This window comes from Populus euphratica, unplaced genomic scaffold (genome assembly GCF_000495115.2).
Source record: "Populus euphratica unplaced genomic scaffold, PopEup_1.0 scaffold1184.1, whole genome shotgun sequence".
Classification (NCBI taxonomy): domain Eukaryota; kingdom Viridiplantae; phylum Streptophyta; class Magnoliopsida; order Malpighiales; family Salicaceae; genus Populus; species Populus euphratica.
Genome location: NW_011500967.1, coordinates 9,066 through 29,949, shown reverse-complemented (window position 1 = coordinate 29,949; position 20,884 = coordinate 9,066). Strand labels below are relative to the sequence as shown.

Genomic DNA, 20,884 nt, shown 5'->3' with positions numbered 1-20,884 from the left:
TATTATTATTATTATTATTATTATTATTATTATTATTATTATTATTATTATTATTATTATTATAGTTATTGTTGTTATTGTTATTATTGTTGTTTATAATTGTTATTTATAATTTGTACAATTAACCTCCCTGTGGTTCGACCCCGGTCTTGCCGGGTTATTTATTACTTCGACACTCCTGCACTTGGGAGAAGACATCAATCTTTTAGTCGTGTCAAGTTTTTGGCGCCGTTGCCGGGGAGGTAAGTTCTTGTATAAATTATAGTATTTATTTTATTTTCTCTTTTCACTTTTCTTGTATATAACTTTGTTTCTTTTTATTTTGTTTTCTTCCTCCTTCTTTTGCTTTCTTGTTCTTCTTTTTATTTTATTCCTACACGTGCATGAGAGTGTGGTCACGTACATCAAGTGGTAGACTTTGTAGGGTATCCTCATCATTTTCAGAAAATATGGCCGAAGAAGATAATCAATCACTTCAAAATGAGAATAATGAGAATAACCGTGCTAGAACACTTAGAGACCACATGAATCCCACAAGAACAAGTGCACCATCATGCATAGTTTTTCCTCCTGATGCATCTCATTTTAATTTTAAACCAGGTATTATTCAACTTTTACCTTCTTTTCATGGCTTAGAATTGGAAAATCCATACTTGCATTTAAGGGAATTTGAAGAGGTCTGCAACACATATAATAATTTAAATTGTAGCATGAACACCATCAGATTAAAGCTTTTTCCTTTTTCATTAAAAGATAAAGCTAAAACATGGCTACAAAATTTAAGACCAGGATCCATTCGTGCTTGGGATGAAATGCAACAACAGTTTTTGAAGAAGTTTTTCCCATCTCATAGAACAAACTCTTTCAAGAGACAAATCACCACTTTCACTCAAAAACCAGGAAAAACATTTTATCAATGATGGGATAGATATCAAGATTTGTTTAATGCTTGCCCTCATCATGGTTTTGAAAAATAGAGATTGATTTCATATTTTTATGAAGGCTTAACACCTAAAGATAGGCAAATGGTTGAATTGATGTGCAATGGAACTTTTGAAGATAAAGACCCTAATAAAGAAATGGAGTACCTAGACTTGTTAGCTGAAAATGCTCAAAATTAGAACACGACAAACACGTATGAGACTCTAAATAAAATCCAACTTCATACATCTAATGGAGGTATGTATAACCTTAGGGAAGATCATGACCTTCAAGCCAAGTTTGCATCTTTAACTAGAAAAGTCGAGGCACTGGAATTGAAAAAGAGTGGTCAATTAAAATATATTCAAGACATTGCATGTCAAATCTGTGAAATAAATAAATACTCAATCAATGACTGTCCAACCTTGTGTTCTTTTAAAGAATGTCTTTATGAACAAGCTCATGATTTAAATAGTTTTCAAATGCCCAATCATAACTCATACGCGTAAACATACAACCCTGGTTGGAGAAATCACCTAAATTTTAGTTGGAAGAGTGACAATGCACAAACTTCACAACCATAGTTTCAAGCATACCATAATTTCCAAAATTCTCATGGATATGCACCTCCTTATGCTCCACCTCCTAGAAGAAATTTTAAGGAAACTTTGTATGCATTCATTGAAAAACAAGAGATAATCAACACTCAAATTGCTCAAAGCATAATAGATTTTAAAGATTCTCTTGCAAAATTCACATCTTCTCTCAGTTTTCAAGAGAAAGGTAAGTTTTCATCTCAACCACAGCAAAATCCCAAAGGGTAATACAATGCAAATGCAAATAGTTCTGGAAGTCAACACATGGATCAAGTCAAATCAGTCATCACTCTTTATAATGGTAAGGTTATTCAAAAACCAATTCTTGAACCTTATGAGAAAGATGATGAGTCAATCTATGAGGATAAAGAAGGGGTTGAATCTGATCATAGCAAAAAAAAAAGACTGATTCCCCACCAGCACTTCCATTTCCTCATGCCATGACCAAACAAGAAGAAATCAAGAATGAAAAAGGCATCAAAAATATTGATGTAGATCTTTTGTCAAGTGATAATAGATTTGACATTCGATATCACACCAATCGATGATTACTTTCCTAACGAATCCTTACTTTCTCTTAGTTTAATGCCTTGGTTTGCTAAAAATATCAATTTTCTTGCTTCAAGATTTTTGTCAACTCACTAGAGTACTGAAGACAAATGAAAATTTTTAAGCAACGTGCAAAACTTTTATTGGGATGACCCTTATTTATTCTATTATTGTCCTAATCAAATATTTCAAAGATGCATTCCCGACAATGATGTAAGCAGTGTTGTTAAATTTTGTCACTCTAAAGCACATGGGGATCATTTCTCGTCAATAAAGAGGACTGTAAAAATCTTACAAAGTGGATTTTACTAGCTCACCATGTTCAAGGACTTACATGTATTCCGCAAAACCTGTGAAAATTGTCAAAAGGTGGGATTTATTTCAAAACATAGAGTCTTTAGGTAATCTTCTATTGACTCTTAAGTCTTATAATAGTGGAGATAAGGATCGTGCAATTCATAACTTATGAACCCATTTTCATAAAGTATATGCTTGGCATAGTCTTGGGAATCTAACTAAAAAAGACCTTGTTTGCCAGTTTTTAAGAAAACTAAATGGGAAGCCTATCCCCGACCCATAGAGTATATTTAAGTCGTTCTTGGACAAATAAATAAATAAAGAAAAAAAGAGAGAGATATGTGTGTGTGAGACTCTAACTAGCCTATATATAGGTGGTATGATTGCCTTTTGAATTTCTCATTTATAAAATCCTCTCTTTCTTCTTTTTATTTTTACTCAACAAATATATACAGAAGTGTGTAGAAATGGCAAGTTCCTCAGGTCATCAAATAAGAAATATTTGTGTTTTTGGTGGATCTAGTCCTGGGAAAGAAAAGGAGTTTTTAGAATCAGCAAATCATCTTAGTTAGGTGGTAGTTAAGAAAAAAATTCATTTAGTGTATAGGGAAGACAGTCTTGGGTTAATGAAAAGTGTGTCAATAACTGCATTTTTAGGAGGTAGTCAAGTTTTGGGGATCGTCCCCAAAGCTTTAGCACAAAGAGACATCATTGGAAAAATAATTGGAGAGGAACTACAAGTCTCCACAATGTCTGATCGAATAAATGCAATATTTAGCCATGCTGATGCCTTCATTACCTTACTAGGTGGTCTGGGCACATTGAAAGAGATATTTCATATCTCCTCTTGGGCCCAGCTGTACATTCACCATAAACCCATAAGTTTATTAAATATTAATGGTTATTATGATATGTTGTTATCGTTTCTTGATCATACTGTGGAACAGGAATTTCTAACATATTCATCATGACAAATCATAATCTCTACTGCTGCTACTGAATAATTGATTAACCAACTTCAATCTTTCATTCTTATAATTGATCCCTCCATGAGTTGCATAAATTGGTCATATAAGAAAAGCCGTAAAAAGATTAGATTAAATTTAAGTCTTCATTTGTGAATCTTTGTGTAAAACAACAAAGAGGCTAGAAGGTCAAATAAAAGAAAAAAAAATCGGACACATGCCTCAGCCTACATGTCTAGCCCATTAATAAATGGCATGACCCATATGCTAAGTCTCTTTTTTATTTATTTATGAAAACATGCCTTTGTTTAAGAATTATTTTTTTTTTTAAATAAGACTTATCATAATATGAAACATCAAAAAATATAAAATATGAGGAAAGATTTGCAATAAAAGAATAATGAATAAATATTGTATTTGCATTAAATGTTCATTAGGGAAATTTAAAAAATAAATAATCATATGAAGAAAATAGTCATTAATATTATTATAAAAAGTTATAATATTATTTGAAAATTATATCTTGGATAATTATTTTAATATCATAGAATGTAAAAAAAAATTGGTATAAAAAACAAGGTCAAACTCAATTATGATGGAGAGACTGGCATGTGTGCCTAGTCCAAACCCACATGTTTTAGCTTAGCTGGGTAAGCCAGCCTCTGTGTGTGTGTGTACCTATGTCAAACACTTGTAAGTTTGTAATTGAAATATGAAGACAGTGAAACTTGAGGGATTGACTTGGGAAAACATTGTTCATAAACCTATGTCAACACAACCTGTAAGGTTGTAATTGAAAATAAATAACGTTCAATAATCAAAATGAAAAGAAATCAAAATATCAGGAATTTAGTTAATTTGTTAATGCTAATAATGTTAATGTTTATATTAATTAACAAAATCTCGTAGATCCTCTGTAAAGGCCTCATTAATCACACCAAATTTTCCGTGTAGGGAAAAAAAATTCCCTGAATGTGCTTCAATTGAATTGAGTTCATTTTTCTATTTACACCTACAAGAAAGGGAAAAAAAAAGAAAGAAAAAAACAGGAGATAGAAATTCATTACTCCATTGGAAGTACTTCCGACGTTTTTGGAAGAATTATCAATTATGTCCTGCTAGATGCTTCGCTGCTATGATGTCCAGAGAATTTTGAACTAAAAGATGGTCCTGCTGGATGGTTCTTGGGAGACGACTGTAGAACTTCTCCTGTGCTATGATGTCTCTTGAGAAGTTATATCTCATCTCCCCCGGCAGCAATGGAAGTCATTCAGCAGCAAGGTCCAATTGCAGGATGTGAGGAGCTCTTTCTTTTTGAAATTACAGAGATTGGTCAAACACTTTTGCATTGAGGGAATAATTAATAACCAGCACCTTCATACATCGAACTTAGATCTTCAACAGAAATGCAGTGGACATAATCATCCCGGCATCCAACAAAAATCCTGCCACCAATCATCACAGGTGAAGAGAAAATGTCTCCAGGGAGCTCCAACCTTGCAAATTCCTGAACTATATTTAAACCAGGTTGATTTTGCTTTCCGGAATCATCCAAGTTAATCTGAAGCAGATGTACGTGTCCAGAACTGGTACATACACACACCAACCTGGAAAAGTGTTGCAAACAAATAAACTAATTGAAAATGTATGTGTGTGTGTGTGTGAAATTTCTTACAGATTTGTACAACTTCTTTACCTGTCTGACAAAAGGCAGGGATCAGATAGCAGCTGCAAGTGCTCGTCGACATATGCAGATGCAGTAATTGGATCTCCAACATTATACTCCCAAAGTAAATCTCCCGTTTCCTGAAAGGAACACAAGAATCAAATAAAGTTTGCCAAGAAAGCATAGTGCCGTGAATAAAATTATGATACTAAACATTGTTACTGTTTCAGTGCACGTCACTTTTTGCCTAGCTCTCTCCTTTCTCCCTCCATGTGCCTAAACATAGTAACTCTTTCACACTAGTATATCTGAATGTTTATGTTGTACACGGCCATACCATATCAAACAACCTCTCTTCAACTCACCTCAATGGATTGATGCTTGTCATAACACCTTCTTTGCCCAAGAGCTAATTTCTAAATTCCCTTTATATAATTAAGTCAGACTAAAGTCCAGTGAGATACGTTTAATACTAGTAGACCAAGTTTTTTAAAGATCACAAGCTCATGTAATGAACTAAATTGACAACAAATTATAGCTTGGCATAAATTTCAGATTGATGCATCACTAAATAATGTACATAACCTAGTAATTACAGTTGCATTTATCAATCACTCTTGAAAATCTTAAACTTCCCAACTCCAAGTTCCTGACATTGAAAGAGAAAATGCACTGCAATGGAAGTAAAATTAAGGCTGGTTGTGCAGCAGATAAATGTCATGCTGTCAATATTTTACTTTAGCCTAAATTTAATGTTTTGAGATCAAAATGATAAATTTGTGAAATTATAAAAAAGAAAATTAAGTTCTGTAACAAAATGACATGTTGATAGGTTGTCAATGACAAAGCACATATGAGGTATGCTACAATTTCTTTTATTAGATAAGAGAAAATTGTATTAATAGCCAAAAGGACTACAAAAGCTTGATGGAGAATAAAACATCCTCCCAAATAAGAACGTAAATGGAAATCCATAAAAGAGCAACCCACTCCACTGAAAACTATCATATCCTACAACAATCATCTCTAAGTGTACTGGTTTTTAAATTCCAATATTCCTCTCCAAAAGGCACACCATGGATCTGCACATGTGAGGTGTGTTGAAATGAAAATATAAATTTAAGTGCTTGGTAAATGTGCTTGTAATTTTAGCAAAAGGCTAAGGCTATATAGATTGCAGTCAGATCTCAAAAGATGGAGGTCTTAAAATAGCAACACAAGAGTTGATCCCAGAAGCAATGTTGGAAATAACCAGCAACAAAACCATAAACATTTCTGCAAATATTCACACAAAATACAATGTTAATACAGGATCTTACCATTTCAAATGAATAAACACATCCATTTCTAGAGCATATCAGAACCTGTAGAAGAATGAACTTCGAAATCAGCAACATGTATTTTTTAGCCAATGAGTATATGAGAATTCACAAGTCAAGGAAAGTCCTGGATTAATATATGCCATACAGATAATAGCATGAAAAAACTATTGTCATCAAAACTGATATTATTACACAAGGGAGAAGTTTAAGGTCTCTGGAACCATTAACATCAAGCAGTTCTAATTGAATGTTTACCCTGAGATGTGCATGGGCATATGAATAATATGTTAGACAAGCTTAAAAGATCAGAAACGGAAGGATAACTAGAATGCTGTTGGGGTATCCTCCTGTACCATCTAATTGTTTTACAAGTTTTCTAAATATCCACTATGAAAGCATTCAAGATCATTGCATCGATTATTGAAAGAAACTTATGCCAAAAAAAAAATCACTAGAAAATAAAACAAGCAGGATCTACATGACAAAACAAGACATCAGCAAACCAGATATTTAACAAAAGAGTGCAGTTACTTTTCCTGCCATTTTTTCTTTATTTTGTTTATTTAAAGAGTCATAAAAGAAATAAAAAAATAGGTGATGGTGCTGCAGGCATCCGGTTAGGTGCTGATCTGGCTATATATCTGGTTATGTTAGCAGGAAGCGAGTTTGTCGTCGTCTTTATTGGCTTCTTAATTTTGGACTTTAGTGAAGTGATGTGATTAAATATTTATGTGAAAGATCGTTATCATTCCTTTGTTGCAAGTCCATGCAGAGGCAACAGAAAGAGGCATATAATGTTTTACTACTGAATGTTTTGTTGATATCTTTATGGCTTATGATTTCTTATTCTTTGCATGATCCTCTTCTAACCTACTCTCCTCCTAGCTCCAAGTTTCGAATACCTAAGCTGCAAATTCCAAATTCCTGAACATTTAAATCCTCAAGCCTCTGACTTGTGCATCAGATACACAAGCAGGAAAGCTAATGGTAGAAGTAACTTTGCTTGCTTATTCCTTACATGATAAGAAAACAAAACAAATCCAAAGGAGAACATTTGAACTTGATACAGAAACAGAAACAGGATTAATGAAGATCAATATACTGCCTATACCTGAGAAGGAAGCACGCAAGATATACAGGCTCCAGCAAAAACAGGACCACCAGTTCCACACTGAAGCAAAAAATCATTTTCAGAAACATGGATCAGTAGTCGTACCAGAAGCACAATCATCACCATTGGAGTTCAGGCAAGACCATGACAGGGAGGAGAAATATCCATGTCACATATTTTAATATACTAAATAACAAAGAAAGAAAGAAAAAAAGCTACAGTTTAGTCATGGAATATAAAACAAGACTGCAGCACTTATTACGTTACAAATTTACCTCAATTGTGAAGTAGCTGCCTGAAAATTCAAGATTATATTTTGGCAACTTAAAAAATTTGATTGCACCCAATTTTGGTTATAATTACAATTGTCTGGTTCTGCTATGTATGATTCCATATTAAAATCTCAAAGTATTCAACTAAACAACATATGCATTACATGTATAATTTGGGTATCTATACTACAGAATTTCCACGTATGCAAATAGGAAAATAAAAGGCCTAAAATGAAAACTCTATAATAAAAAAGCATAAAGATATGGAAATCCAAAGAGCTACACTAGTCTCAATGAGTCACTGAATAATTTGGCCAGATCCTTCAATACAACACTTACTGTGCAATTATATATGTTTTTTTGCCATATCTGAGCTGTGGAAAAACAAGCAATGTGGCAACTATCTATCTCCATGGAAAAAAAGAGGACCCCACCATGGCAAAGGAAAATACACACACATTTCTTACTCCGGTTTGAGAAAAGAATATTTGCTAACATATAAATCTATGATGAGTTACATGATGATATAGAGGCTGTTTGGGGTTGCTACTGCAGCTCCCTGGATGCTTCAGGTAAAAGTATGCTGGTCAGAATTGGGGGCAAATCAGGATGTACGAGTGTTGGAAAGAAAATGAATAAATCTGAGCACGCATAGTGCGATGCTGCTGAATCAAAGTAATATTATATATAAAAAAAAATTGTATACTGCACAACTGAGAAAATGCCTACCCTCCAAATGATGGAGCCACAGAAATCCAACACAACAATGTTCCCGTCCACTAAACAACAAATAACTGCACCCACAGAAAAGGGAAAACAGACCAGATGGATGATTTATAAAGTGATTAATAAAAAAATAAAAAATTACTTAGAAGAGAAATATACAAATGAACCATGCACACACCATTTCCACTTAAAGGACAAAGTGAAAGTGACCCAAAAACTGGGACCTTTAGCTCATGCTCCCATAAAGTATTAAATGGCAAAGCCTACATTTACAAAACAAAGCCAAGTAACCATTAACCTACAGAAAACAAGCAAATAAAATTTAGTTTATAACCAGAAAAGTGCCTCAAGCATGTTAAAGAAATAAAAAGGAACACTTATGATATGTTGAACATCCACTTATAGACGTATCTCTAAGTTCTCTTTTGAAGAAGGTGAAGTTCAGTTAAAACAGATTGGCTTCTCAGGAAGTGAAATCTAATCTAGAAGGAGAGAATTGAATTTGCACACCTTTATTGATATAGCTGTCACATGGCCACTAGTAGATGCCACATAAAGAGTGTTGTGCACCTACATGAAAGCAATTCGACATTAAATCAGGTGATAGAGTAAAATGATTTCAGTAATTTTGACAATGGGAAATAAATGATTATCAGAGTGTAGCAAGGCATAAGCTCTGCTTGTGATCGGGACAAGTCTTTAGATTCAATACTTACCAAAAAAAAAAAAGGGAAGGGAACAAGATCCCAACTTTATAGATGATGTGTAATGAAAAAAGTTAGTCCTGTTGTTGCATAAAGTATTTCGAATCAAATTGCTATTTTTATAGTATGTAATCTGGTGCAATAAAAAATGGCTTGTGACACAAGATAGTGATGAATATGATGGCCCTCTGGGAGTTCTTCAAGTTCTAGCATATGGAAGAAAACTACTCTTAAAAACTTATAAAGAAAGAAAAACCATAGTCAATACATACAGATTTATTTTGACATGAAATCTAGAGTTCCAAATACCTGTTCAGTAAAAAATGCAACTATAAAGAAACTGGTGAACATAAAAGTTATAAGAAGAGAACAAAAGACGAAGACAATACCTACCAACAAAAAGGAAAAAAAGAAAAGCGAAACAGAGTAAAATGAATATAAGAATATAGTTAGCATACTGTGCAATAAAAGAACCTGAAAAAAGCCAACCATAATCAGAATGAACACAAGTGCATGCTATATTATGTTTCACAGTGTCTACATGCAGAAACAACTAAGAAACATGTGAAAAATAAATTTAATTCTAATATTCACCTCGTCAATTGCAGGAGACCCATATATACTCCCATCACATGAGAGCTTATAAAGACAGCAATAATTTCTGTAGTCAAGCGCATATAAATTGTGGTCATGAGAACCACACCTGCAAATGTTTTGTTACACAGATCAATTCTTTGTTGAAGAATGGTGTCTTTCAAATTAGTACCCATCAAATATCTTTTAACAAGAAAAAAAGATAACTACAAAATCAAATCCAACTTATTTGCAGCATTCGAAGCAGTGCCATGCTTTGCATTGATTCTGCTGGCCATATTTCCATGAGTTATATAAGGAGTTCAGGAATTTCAATGAAAGATTTTCAATCATTCAGAACATTTTAATAAGGTTTTCCAATCGAAGACTGGAAATTCAGAATAGGAAACAAAGCATGAAAGCAGATCCTCCGGTCAGTCAACGAGTTTAAGCATTATAATTAGGATGTGAGGTGCACTAAATTTTTATGAGCTGGTCCCATACCAAATTAGTGACCTATGAGGGAACCAAATGAATTTCAAAGAGGAGCATTCATTACTCTTTTATAGGAGGGGGAGGGGGGGGGGGGGGGGGGGGGGGGGGGGGAATAATGATATCAGCAAACACCAACTTTAGAGAAAAAGATTTTCATAAATGTCATGTTCATACTTCGTTCATGAGGTTCACAACATGAGACAATCTCACCATCCTAGGATATTCTCTCCTTTCACTTTAATTTGTCCCTACCACTAATCCTTAACTCCAGTGACAGATCTTGCGAAAGCATTCTTACCCTCAATTTATTACGTGAGGAGCATTTCAAAGGCCTCTCCCTGGAACAAACATCATTCTGAAAACAAACCTTAAAGAGAAAAATCCACGTTCTTAAAACAGACTCTTGTCAATGCCACAATCTCCACAACCACAAACTCTACCAACCAAATATCAAATTGAATATTACTTCAAATAATGAGACATTCCATTGTATTAGAATTTTTTTTTTTTTTAGGTGCAGTTCAGTACAAATAATTGTTCAAGTTAACACAATCGTAGCAAACCAATATTGAGGTGATAAAATTATTCTATCTTCATATTATCCAATCCATTCCCCAAAGTTGAAAGTCATTTATTTCAGAAGGTCCTTCATTCTCCATAGAAAGCAGACTTCCAAATCTGCTGTGATTTAACCAACAGCAATGACAATGGTACATTAATCATAATATCAAAAGTGGTTAATCAGTGCATACAAAAGATGCTTTAACTACCAAACACCATAATGTGCCTTGACCTAATATTTCTTTTGAATTAGTCAACAATTACCACGCTAAAATCTGATCAGACTTGAGAATATCCATGCCCACCAATCTCACATGCTCAAAAGGCAGGAGGCTACATGGACATGTTTGATATTCTGGGATGCTCAGTATTTCAAGCCTAACTTACATTATGAGATAGTGACATGATAGGCAGTGAGATGACCTATTAAAATGTATGAGAAGAAACACGGTATTCCTCATGTAGAACTAGCTGGTTTGTCAAGAATACACAGGAAAAGCACTTTAAATTGTTGATTCATTGCAAGAGATGCAAAACACAATCTCCCAACAATAAAATCAACAAAAAGACTAATGAAATCTGCTGATGGAAAGATGATGAGAACCCAACAATTTACCAGATTAACTGTCTGTGTATGTCCACAACTGGCTGGCACTTCACCTTCAAATGTTGAAAGAAATTAAAATCAAGAGCAAAACAAAGAAACTTTAAAATGCTATGTGATTGATAATTAGGAAAGACAACAGTAGAGATAATGTTTGAAAATTTATGAATTTCTGATCTATGATTATTTTAAATTTTTAATATTATTTAGGAATATTAGTATTTATTTTTTAGTAGTTAAAACAACAGCTGTTTATGGAGTATCATTAAGTTGAAGAAACAGCAGAAATAATTTAGAATAGAACTTCCAAAGTTTAGATGATGTGTTTAAAAGCAATTGAAAATTGTGAAATTGTAAAACATTCTGCAGTGTGTTGGCCTGATCTAAGTTTTTATCAAATGGATATATATAATCAATCATTCAGTACTTTTCCACACGATAGTTTTACAAAGAGACTTTTTTCGAAGTCCAAGTAACCATCAATGTTTCTTTTGACATTGCTGGAAGGCCATGTTATAACACCATAGTTATAGAGACTCCATGATGAGCATTTTCCATAAAATCAAAAGGTTCATCCATTGGGTATCATCTAAACTTTTAGCATTGTTTAATGCCAACCATCTCAAAAAGCTCCTAAAGTTGAAGAAAGCACAAAAAGGAAATATAACTAACTAGACTACATGAAAAAATAAAATGAACCAAGAATGATTCCCATTAACAAAGTGGAAGGAGGAAGCAAGTAGCATGGTCATTATATCATCATACCTCACCACATGTTTGGAAAGTCCAGCAGATGCTGCCATCAAGAAAATCAAGAAAATATATTTTCCCACTGTAGCAGCCAACTACAACCTGACAAGACATGACAAATTGAAAAGATTAAAAGAGCCCATGCAATGGAGAAGATAATGAAATATCTTAAATTATACATGGTAAGAACAACCTGAGAAAAGTCGCCTACAATTGCAGCAGAACTTTCAATTCGTCCCTCTAGCTTGACTTCCCACTGGATAGAACCACTGCACCAAATTATGTTATGGTATAACGCTTGAGTCAGAAAAAGTTAACTCATGTGACCGCTAAATTCTTGCATACTACATGTAAAAAATGATGTTTTCCAGGATAACATGAACAAACTCACGCACAAAGGAGAGAGAGAAGATGTAAAAAATCAGAAAAAGGAAAAGACACCTCACTTGAGTCAGAAAATAAAACTTCACACTTGAATCAGAAAAAGGACAGTTCATGTTACCACTAAACTCTTGCATCGTGCATGTAAAAAAGTGATATTTCCAGGATTTCCCTCTCATACCACGAACACACTCATGCACAAAGAAGGAGAGAGAGAAGATGATGATGATATGCAAATCAGAAAGCAGCAACACCAAACATGCTAAGCATTATTGCTAATAGTGACTTGGGAAAACATTAAAAGATCAGAGAGGTTGCAAGGCAGTGAGTCAGCTTCCATACCAAGAATACTCCAAGTTCATGGCACTCAATTGTTAGTTTCCCCTAATTTCATTGAACTTGGACAGGTAGAACCTACCCAATCTGAAAGATGTACAATTCTGGCCTTCTTAATATGTAAATATAATTGATCTAATAAAAAGTAATAATGAGACCACAAGCTCGAGCATTTATTTATATGCATGGGTTTTTTTGGACTTCAGAATGTATCTAAAAACCACAAGAGGAAAAACAACCTCTAGATTATTGTAATCAAAAGTAGTCTTTTCTTTTTTTCACTTCCATGCCTATTTATAGACTCCATGTAATGATGTAATACTTATTAGCTGGGGAACGAAAATATGGTCATCACATTGTCCCATTGAAGTAGGGTCTCATGAGAGAATTCAGAGACCATTCATTGTTCTTTTCTTTCTTTTTCTTTTTTTTTTCAATGAAGTTCATACTCTCCATGCTTAAAATTGTAAGATAGTAGTTTGTAGGAAAAAAATTCCATAGCACTTCAAAAATTCTAGGTACTTGAAAGAAATTTATTTTGAACATTTGAACCATGTTTAAAAACAAGATCATGAAATTCAAAAATGTAAAAACAATAAAATAAAATGAGTAAAAAGAACACACAACCAGAAGCTGTGTGTGGGTCAAGCATCATTTTTAAACCCAAATACTATGTTCAAGATCGCATAACCAATCTTAGAATAAATTTGATTTTCAATCCAAGAGACCTTAAAGATCTCATTTTTGAAATCCTTATTGAAAGAAGACTGGTATCTTGGATTAGTGTTTAAGCATACCAATAAACCTGCATCAGGCATCAGCAACAGACCAAACACATGTTTTCTTGTGTTAATTCAATGAAACCAATCACATTACCATAACCCTCCACAAAAACTGACCTTTAATAGACTTTAAAGCCACAAAAAAAATCCCAAGGAGTTCTTTTCACTGCTTTTATACAGCCATGATCCATTCAAAATATAGTATGACATTCAAAATATGGAAATATAATGGTTTCAGTAAGAGTGATAGAATTATCACTAATACATATCATTATCATATTATTTCAGAGCCAGAAAATGGTCTTTACCTTAGGGCATTAACACAAACAAATTTGTGCGAATGAGATCCAATGAAGAGATAGACATCCTGCTGTTTAACCACAACCAGTGGTGATGCATCTACACAAGACTCCATATAAACCTTCCATAATTCATGCATACTAGAACCTTGTCCATTTCTCGGAACTTTTACTAACCGATTGATTTGATGTGATTTTCGTGACCTGCAATTTTCATCATAGATAACCTTGTTGCACCGGCTGAATGAACATAACATTGATATTGAACTAGACGATGGTTGTCCATCACTAGGCTTAACACATGCAGAAGAAATATTAATATCCAAATCTTCCTTGAAGCGTTTAGATGCAACAGTATGATCATCATTATTTTGATGAGGGTTTTTTGATGGCTGCTTCATTGATTTGAGACCAGGAACAACAGGAGTTGTAGGATTAGGAGAATAAGCCATATCTGAAACCAAGCTATCTTTTTTTGGCTTCAATTGTGAATTAGCATCAGCTCTCACTTCCAGACGGTAAGATTCCTTTTTCTCTAGAAGAGCAGCATGAAGCTTAGAGGGAGTAGGGAAGTTATAAAGCAATCTCATATTGATCCCTAGATTGTAAGAAACATGTGCTGCAGAAATGGAATTACCACCCATTGCAAAGAAATCATCATCACAAGAAACTTCTTCAACCATCAAACCATCACAAAATGCCTGTAGGAACATATTCATCAAGTTTCATTATAATCATTGGGCATATGATTAATAAGGTCTGAAGATAATCGAAAGTAAAAATTAGAGATGATTTGTTTACTAGTCCACTACAATAATTAGCACATCCCAAAACGTTAAAACATTATTGAATATTATTACTATCCAAAATGTTTCAAATGTCAAAGAATATTAAGCTTCATGGCATCTGAATGGTTCAAATGCTGCCAATGCATCCAAAAATCATGATTCTGATTCTAGAAGAGCATAGTCAGCCTTTACTAGGGTATGGGAGTTCAAGGCTGGGGACTTAGCATCTTATCAAATTCCTAAGCTAGGCAATCCCTTATCTTTCTATTATGCAGGCAGTAATGCTTCTGAGGAACAAAAGCAAAGAGGTCCATGGGATTAAAATTTATGCATCAACCCAATTTAGGCCTGCCTTATTTTATTGGAGAATTATTAATATTATGTAGATTTAAAGAAAAACTAAAGTGAATTAAATTCTGATGGCTCCTAAAATTAAGGATAGGTACCCAGATATTTGGTTAACAAGGAAAAGTGGCTCTCATTTGGCATAATATATATACAGATTATGGCTGAAAATTCTATCTAGTCCCAAATAGGTGTAATAGGCATTTTCCCTAAAAACAAAAGAGGATGCTGGAGAAATGAGAAACTGAATGAATGGTATGTCATGATTCCAATCAACATTAAATAGTAACATATTACGAATTTTTTAATGAAATGTACAAAGGCAGAGCTTACATATGTTACATGAATTCATTATTAGATGGTCATCTGAAAATGCCTTCAGCCAATTAGCATGAAGTGTTGAAAATAGTACTTTTTCCTACTAAGATAGTAAATGTTGTGCCAGATCATTTATTTCATCAAAACTTTTCAAAACTACACTAGATAATGAATCCAGATTCATATAAGCGTCATGTCAAAAAAGTAAAGTTCAATGAACCTTTCAAACTAGTTATCTACTGTGGAACAAATGGAAATGAAAGTAGGACAATCTCTTTCAGATAGAGAGAGTATTGTTTTTGTTAGAGAATAATAAAAATCATATCATGGAACCTCACCTAACAGTTTAAACTATTGGGTTGAGTTGGTTCTTTGACATAATATCATAGTCTTGATGACCAAGTGGTCTCAAGTTCGAATCTTACCATCCATTTATTTGATAAAAATTAAGCATAAGATAATGTGGGTCTGTGCAAGTTTCAAGTCAAAAGAGCTTTCACTTGCAGGGGTGTGTTAGAGAATAATATAAATTATATTCTGTAACCTCACCTAATAACTTTGGGTAAAGTTTTATACCCTCTGCTTCAAAAAACTTTGCATTGCAGTTCATTAAGGATTCTGTAATCCAAAACTACCACTAAATTTGGAAAATGCTTAAGCGACCAAAATACCATTATCTAGGAAATATTGAGATGTTGAAAGATTAAAAATCTTAGTGCAGGTTCAGCACAAACCTTTTTGATAATTTGCAGGAGATCACTTGTCGCATTGCCAATCTCATCTTGGACATGCAAGTTGAGAAACTTAGAACGTGCCAATAAAGCATAATCAACTTTTCCAGTTGAAGAAATGGGCAACGATTCTGTGATTACAAAGCGATTAGGAACCATTGCTAATGGAACTTTGTCGACCATCCACTTTCTTATTGAAGACCTGACAAAAAAATCCTCAGATTTTTCTCTCTCTTTGAACAGCAAAATTGCATCAAGAAACAAAAGCTCCCCTGGACCTTCACGAGAAATTACAGCAGCATCAGCAACATCAGCATGTCCCCTGAGTGTATTTTCAATCTCCTCTAGAACAATGCGTTGACCATTGATTTTTACAGTCCGATCTGTTCTTCCTAAGAATACCAAGTCACCATTCTGAAGCCTTTGTGCAAAATCACCAGTTCTATAATAAGCTTGGCATCCCCAGTTATCTACAGAGCTATTACAGATGTTGTCCATGTGTGGATTTGCAGAGATAAAGGATGTAACAGTGGATTCAGAATAGTAACCATTAGAAACACAGAGACCACCAACATAGATCTCTCCCTTATTAGATGTATCAGATTCACAAATTAGTGCCACATCACAGTTAGAAATAGGCAAACCAATTGGAATGCTTGTTAGTGCCTCTGTCTCCAAAATCGCAGGCAACCTCTTGCAATCAAAATATGTACAGTCACCAGATACCTAAATTCCAGACTTCATTAGCAGTATAAACCAAACTGTAATATTTATTCAGGGTGAGTACAAAACAATACTTGCAAACATACAAAACCATGAGTGATAAACCATTACAAAACCATTAATATAACCAGTGCCAATATCCTATACAAACACGATGCATCTTATAAGTGAAAATGACCTTCAATTTCATTATTGAATGTATAAAGTATTTACCAAAAGACATGGATAATATATATGAGTGAACTTATTGATCTGGACAGCAAAAAAATAAAGTGGACTCTAGATTGCTTACCTCAGTAGTCCCATATAAATTCAAAATTGTGGTCCTAGGTAGTAAGGTTGAAAGCGCATCCCACAAGGATAGAGAAAAAACTTCACCACTCAGTACTAGCAATTTCAACGAAGTCTGAATCTGCATGCTATGTTGCCTTTGCAAAACAGGAAGGATTGCTCTCATAAGTGAAGGGACAGCTGTAAGTCTATTTATAGAGTATGCCTACAGCAATAATTTATATACTGATCACAAATTAAATTGGAATATAAGTAACTGCAAGACTAATAAGTACCAAAACCAAAAGAAAGAAAAAGGTAAAACAAGAAAGAAAGTCAAAGGCACATATGGAATGAACATTCAGAATGTACTACTGTACAAACTTCAAAACAGAAATTTTCATCATATAGTGAATAGTTTTACTCATAATGAACAGTCCTTGTGTTTATTCATATGGACGTAGAAATGTAGGAGTGCATGTGACTTAAACCAACACTTCAGAATCTAGACTTTCCTGATGGACATTAAAAAAACTAAAGTGTTGCATTGCATAGATAGCTACAAGCGATGACTGCAGATTCCCTACAAAAGACAGTGCACAGCGCACAGTGCACTCATAAACACAACCTTTATCAGGGAATAACTAGATTGCAGCGAATACCTTGTTCAGGTGGCCCAGTACATGCACAAAAAGGTGGAGCCTCATAAGACTAAACTTACTGAAACTAGAGAAAAATAAAATAATAAAAACTTTCATATTTTCTAGAGAAAAAAAAAGTTTGAGCAGATATATAAATGATAATTGCAGGTATAAAATGGCAGCCTCTTTCTAGTAGAGAAGAAAGAATGCTCTTTTATATCATAGTCTAGGGATTGTTAAATGCAAGAAGTTGAGCATTTAAATTAAATTTAAATTCTGATTGAATCTTCATTAATGTGCAAATTTAATTGTTCCAGTTGAATCCATAGATGAAGAAAACATCCATTAATTTGAGGAAACATTTTGGAAATTACAAGGGTAGTCCAGATGCAAAAGCAATTCTCAATTTAACAAGAAAAGGAAAACTTCCAGTTATATTTAATGAAATAGCAGAAAGACAAGTATTAAGAATTTTAGGACAGAAATACTGAATGGGGGAAAAAAATATGTGCTTTAAATTTAAAATGAATTTTGACTCTTAAATAAAATAAATTTTTAATAACATTACCATGCAAAAGTAACTGTAATTTAAACTGGGAAACCTCAAGAAACAAAGAAAAGACTTAAAGAAATGTTTAAAACCTTAAGAAGGTAGTGTACCTGTAGAACATTGACAAGAGAAAATGGATACTGTTTCAGCTCATGGAAAGGAGGTATAACCAGTGTACATGTAGTAAGCATAGCACTGAGAAATTCTTGCAGGTGGTCGATAAAGCTTATCGATGTTTTGAACAATAGAGCTTCCTCTCCATGTAGGGGATACAATTCTTGCATCCACCAAAAGCGATTTAAGAGGCCTTAAGAGAAATAAAACGAGATCACATCATCAAAACACATATAACTACAAAGAAACTAGGTTAAGGAAGTGATCAATTGATCAGAATGAAATCAAATAATCATTAGCATAGCTGGTAAAGTTTACCAAGTGATCTAGGATGGAATTCTTTTCACAATTGGGAGATGTTAAGCGAGAGAGGCTCCCTATTCTGAAGCCCAGAGATGGGATAGCAAAGAACTAGAAAAAGATATGAAGTTGTGGTTTACTTATTTTTTGAGACAGGTAAGTATAGAATCTCTAATGTTTCCAAAGACATGAGAAAACAAGCAATGAATGGAAGCAGCTGTTAGAGAGAGATGCAAGATGTCCAATCATCTTCAAGTAGCAAATAAGAAAACGTTTACCATAAATCAGCACTTTTCCCTCTTGAAGCTTTCTAAACCAAAAATGTCCCAACTATAAAACTAAAGAAAATGTTCCCCACAATTATGCAGGTTAATGCCTCCCTAGAAGACAAATATCAAGTCAGGATATAAAGAGTACATTAATGAATGATAGCATCACAAAAAATAAATAAAATCAATCAAAAAACTACATAAAAACCAATGAATTGAATAAAATAAAACCAAACTGTAAGCTCAATAACTTTCAATGTTAAGAACTTTCAAAGTTTTCATCTCATGCTAATGGCTACCAAGCTGCAGGTAGCCAAAGTGGAAAGATCAAGCAGCCATAGGAATAAGCTTGTCTCCTATGATTATGAATAAATGACCTAGAAAGATGATAAAGCATTTGGATCTCTTGAAAGCAATTCTTGGGGAGGAAAAACTTGAATTGCTGACATGGTTTGGCATTGCACTTAATAGGACCAAACATGCTACGGTAACATAGATATCTTCAAAATCCAACAGTAGTGTATGAACGATAATATCAAAAGAGGCCCCCCTTTTGTAGGGCAAAATCTTCCATCTGATCCATATGCATAGCACAATGCAACCAGTGAAGCCAAATGCAGACAATAAACTGCAGCTTTTTTATATGGCAAATAACAAACTACAGTAACCGCTTACCTTGTTCTGTCCCACACACGCCTTTAGGCTTCCCCGTCGATCCAGAAGTGTACATCAAATAACAGAACAATCTCTCTTTCTCATTTTCACAAGGCCAAGCTAACTCCATCGGACCACTACACTCGCTGTCTTCCATCGAAAAACACAAGACACGACAACCACTACGATCCACAAGCCAATCTGCTTCATTAATATCCTTTTTACCACCTTTACCAAACAACGATCGAGAAGTAATGATAAGGGCCGCATTGGCTGAAGCAACAATTGACAATACTCTATCTCTCGGCCACGATGGATCAATAGGCAAGAACGCTTCTCCACACCTCAAAATTGAGAAAACAGAAATTATGTATTCCACTGAAGGTGGCATATATATTCCCACTATTTTTGGGTTATATGCGCTCGCGGTCTCAGCTTGATTCTTGCTAGGATTGTTGCTGCCTTTACCTAAAGATATTTTAAAATAAACAAAAATTGTGAATTCTTTTTGAAGTCCATGCTTAGATATTAAATTCTCTAGTTTCTTCACTGTCAAAAAAAAAAAAGATAATTACCTGGAAGGGATTGGGGTTTGACAAGGTGAGGATCATCAGCACCATCAAGAATGGAGCGGAGGCGATAGGAGAGGGAATCAACGGAGCTGAAAACATTAGCGAAAGAGAAACATTGGTCGCCTTCATAAATTGGAGGAGTAGTAGAAGTGATCAATTCTCTAGAGATTTGAGTTTGGGGCCCACTAGAAGCAGCAGCAGAAGAAGAAGATGGTGCAGCATGTATGACAGCGACTTTTGGGGGGTTTTGAGCTGCTGCTCTAAGAAAGAGGTGTGATAAGCAGCAATGCTTATGCTTCTGATGATGCTGCAGCTGCTTCTCTTGGCTTCCAGAGCTTCCACTGCAATGGCTCATTGTTTTCGTTTTGGGTCCTCTCCTTGAATTTTGGTTTTGAAAGTTATTTATAGCGGAGTGAAGATAGGATGTTCTAACTAGGAGTTTTTTCTTATACTAGCACTGCACAGACTGTCAAATAAAATATTTTACAAACTATCACCATCAATTTATTATAGGAGTTAACTAGTTAAGTGTTCCACTCTGTATCTGGGTAATTCATTTTTTTAGTATAAAAAATATTAAAATTACAAAAAATAGCACAAAAAATCCAAAATAAAAAAATATAATAAAAATAATGAATTTTCAAATTGAAATAAAAATAAATCAAAAAACAACAACAAATTTTAAATTCAAAAGTTAAA

General features: G+C 34.1%; 1 protein-coding gene across 6 annotated transcripts; it reads right to left on the bottom strand.

Moving 5' to 3' along the window:
- Nucleotides 1–4,169: 4,169 nt before the first annotated feature.
- Nucleotides 4,170–20,633, bottom strand: LOC105116930 (AMP-dependent synthetase and ligase family protein). Of its 6 annotated transcripts, XM_011014441.1 has the most exons (17): nucleotides 20,189–20,629; nucleotides 19,635–20,081; nucleotides 18,387–18,583; nucleotides 17,108–17,311; nucleotides 16,096–16,818; nucleotides 13,920–14,611; nucleotides 12,306–12,381; nucleotides 12,128–12,214; nucleotides 11,375–11,418; nucleotides 9,724–9,832; nucleotides 8,936–8,995; nucleotides 8,604–8,688; nucleotides 8,429–8,493; nucleotides 7,428–7,487; nucleotides 6,314–6,358; nucleotides 5,025–5,134; nucleotides 4,170–4,935 (listed from the first exon to the last, which is right to left on the bottom strand). In XM_011014441.1, the coding sequence occupies exons 1-17, from the start codon at nucleotides 20,538–20,540 to the stop codon at nucleotides 4,689–4,691; spliced, it is 3,603 nt and encodes a 1,200-aa protein (XP_011012743.1). In that variant the 5' UTR covers nucleotides 20,541–20,629; the 3' UTR covers nucleotides 4,170–4,688. The 6 variants fall into 6 exon arrangements, 4 of the variants coding, with proteins under 4 accessions (XP_011012743.1, XP_011012744.1, XP_011012745.1 ...); XM_011014442.1 differs by lacking the exon at nucleotides 17,108–17,311 and having other exon boundaries at nucleotides 20,189–20,630; XM_011014443.1 differs by lacking the exons at nucleotides 4,170–4,935; nucleotides 5,025–5,134; nucleotides 6,314–6,358; nucleotides 7,428–7,487 and having other exon boundaries at nucleotides 8,604–8,723; nucleotides 20,189–20,632.
- Nucleotides 20,634–20,884: the final 251 nt, after the last annotated feature.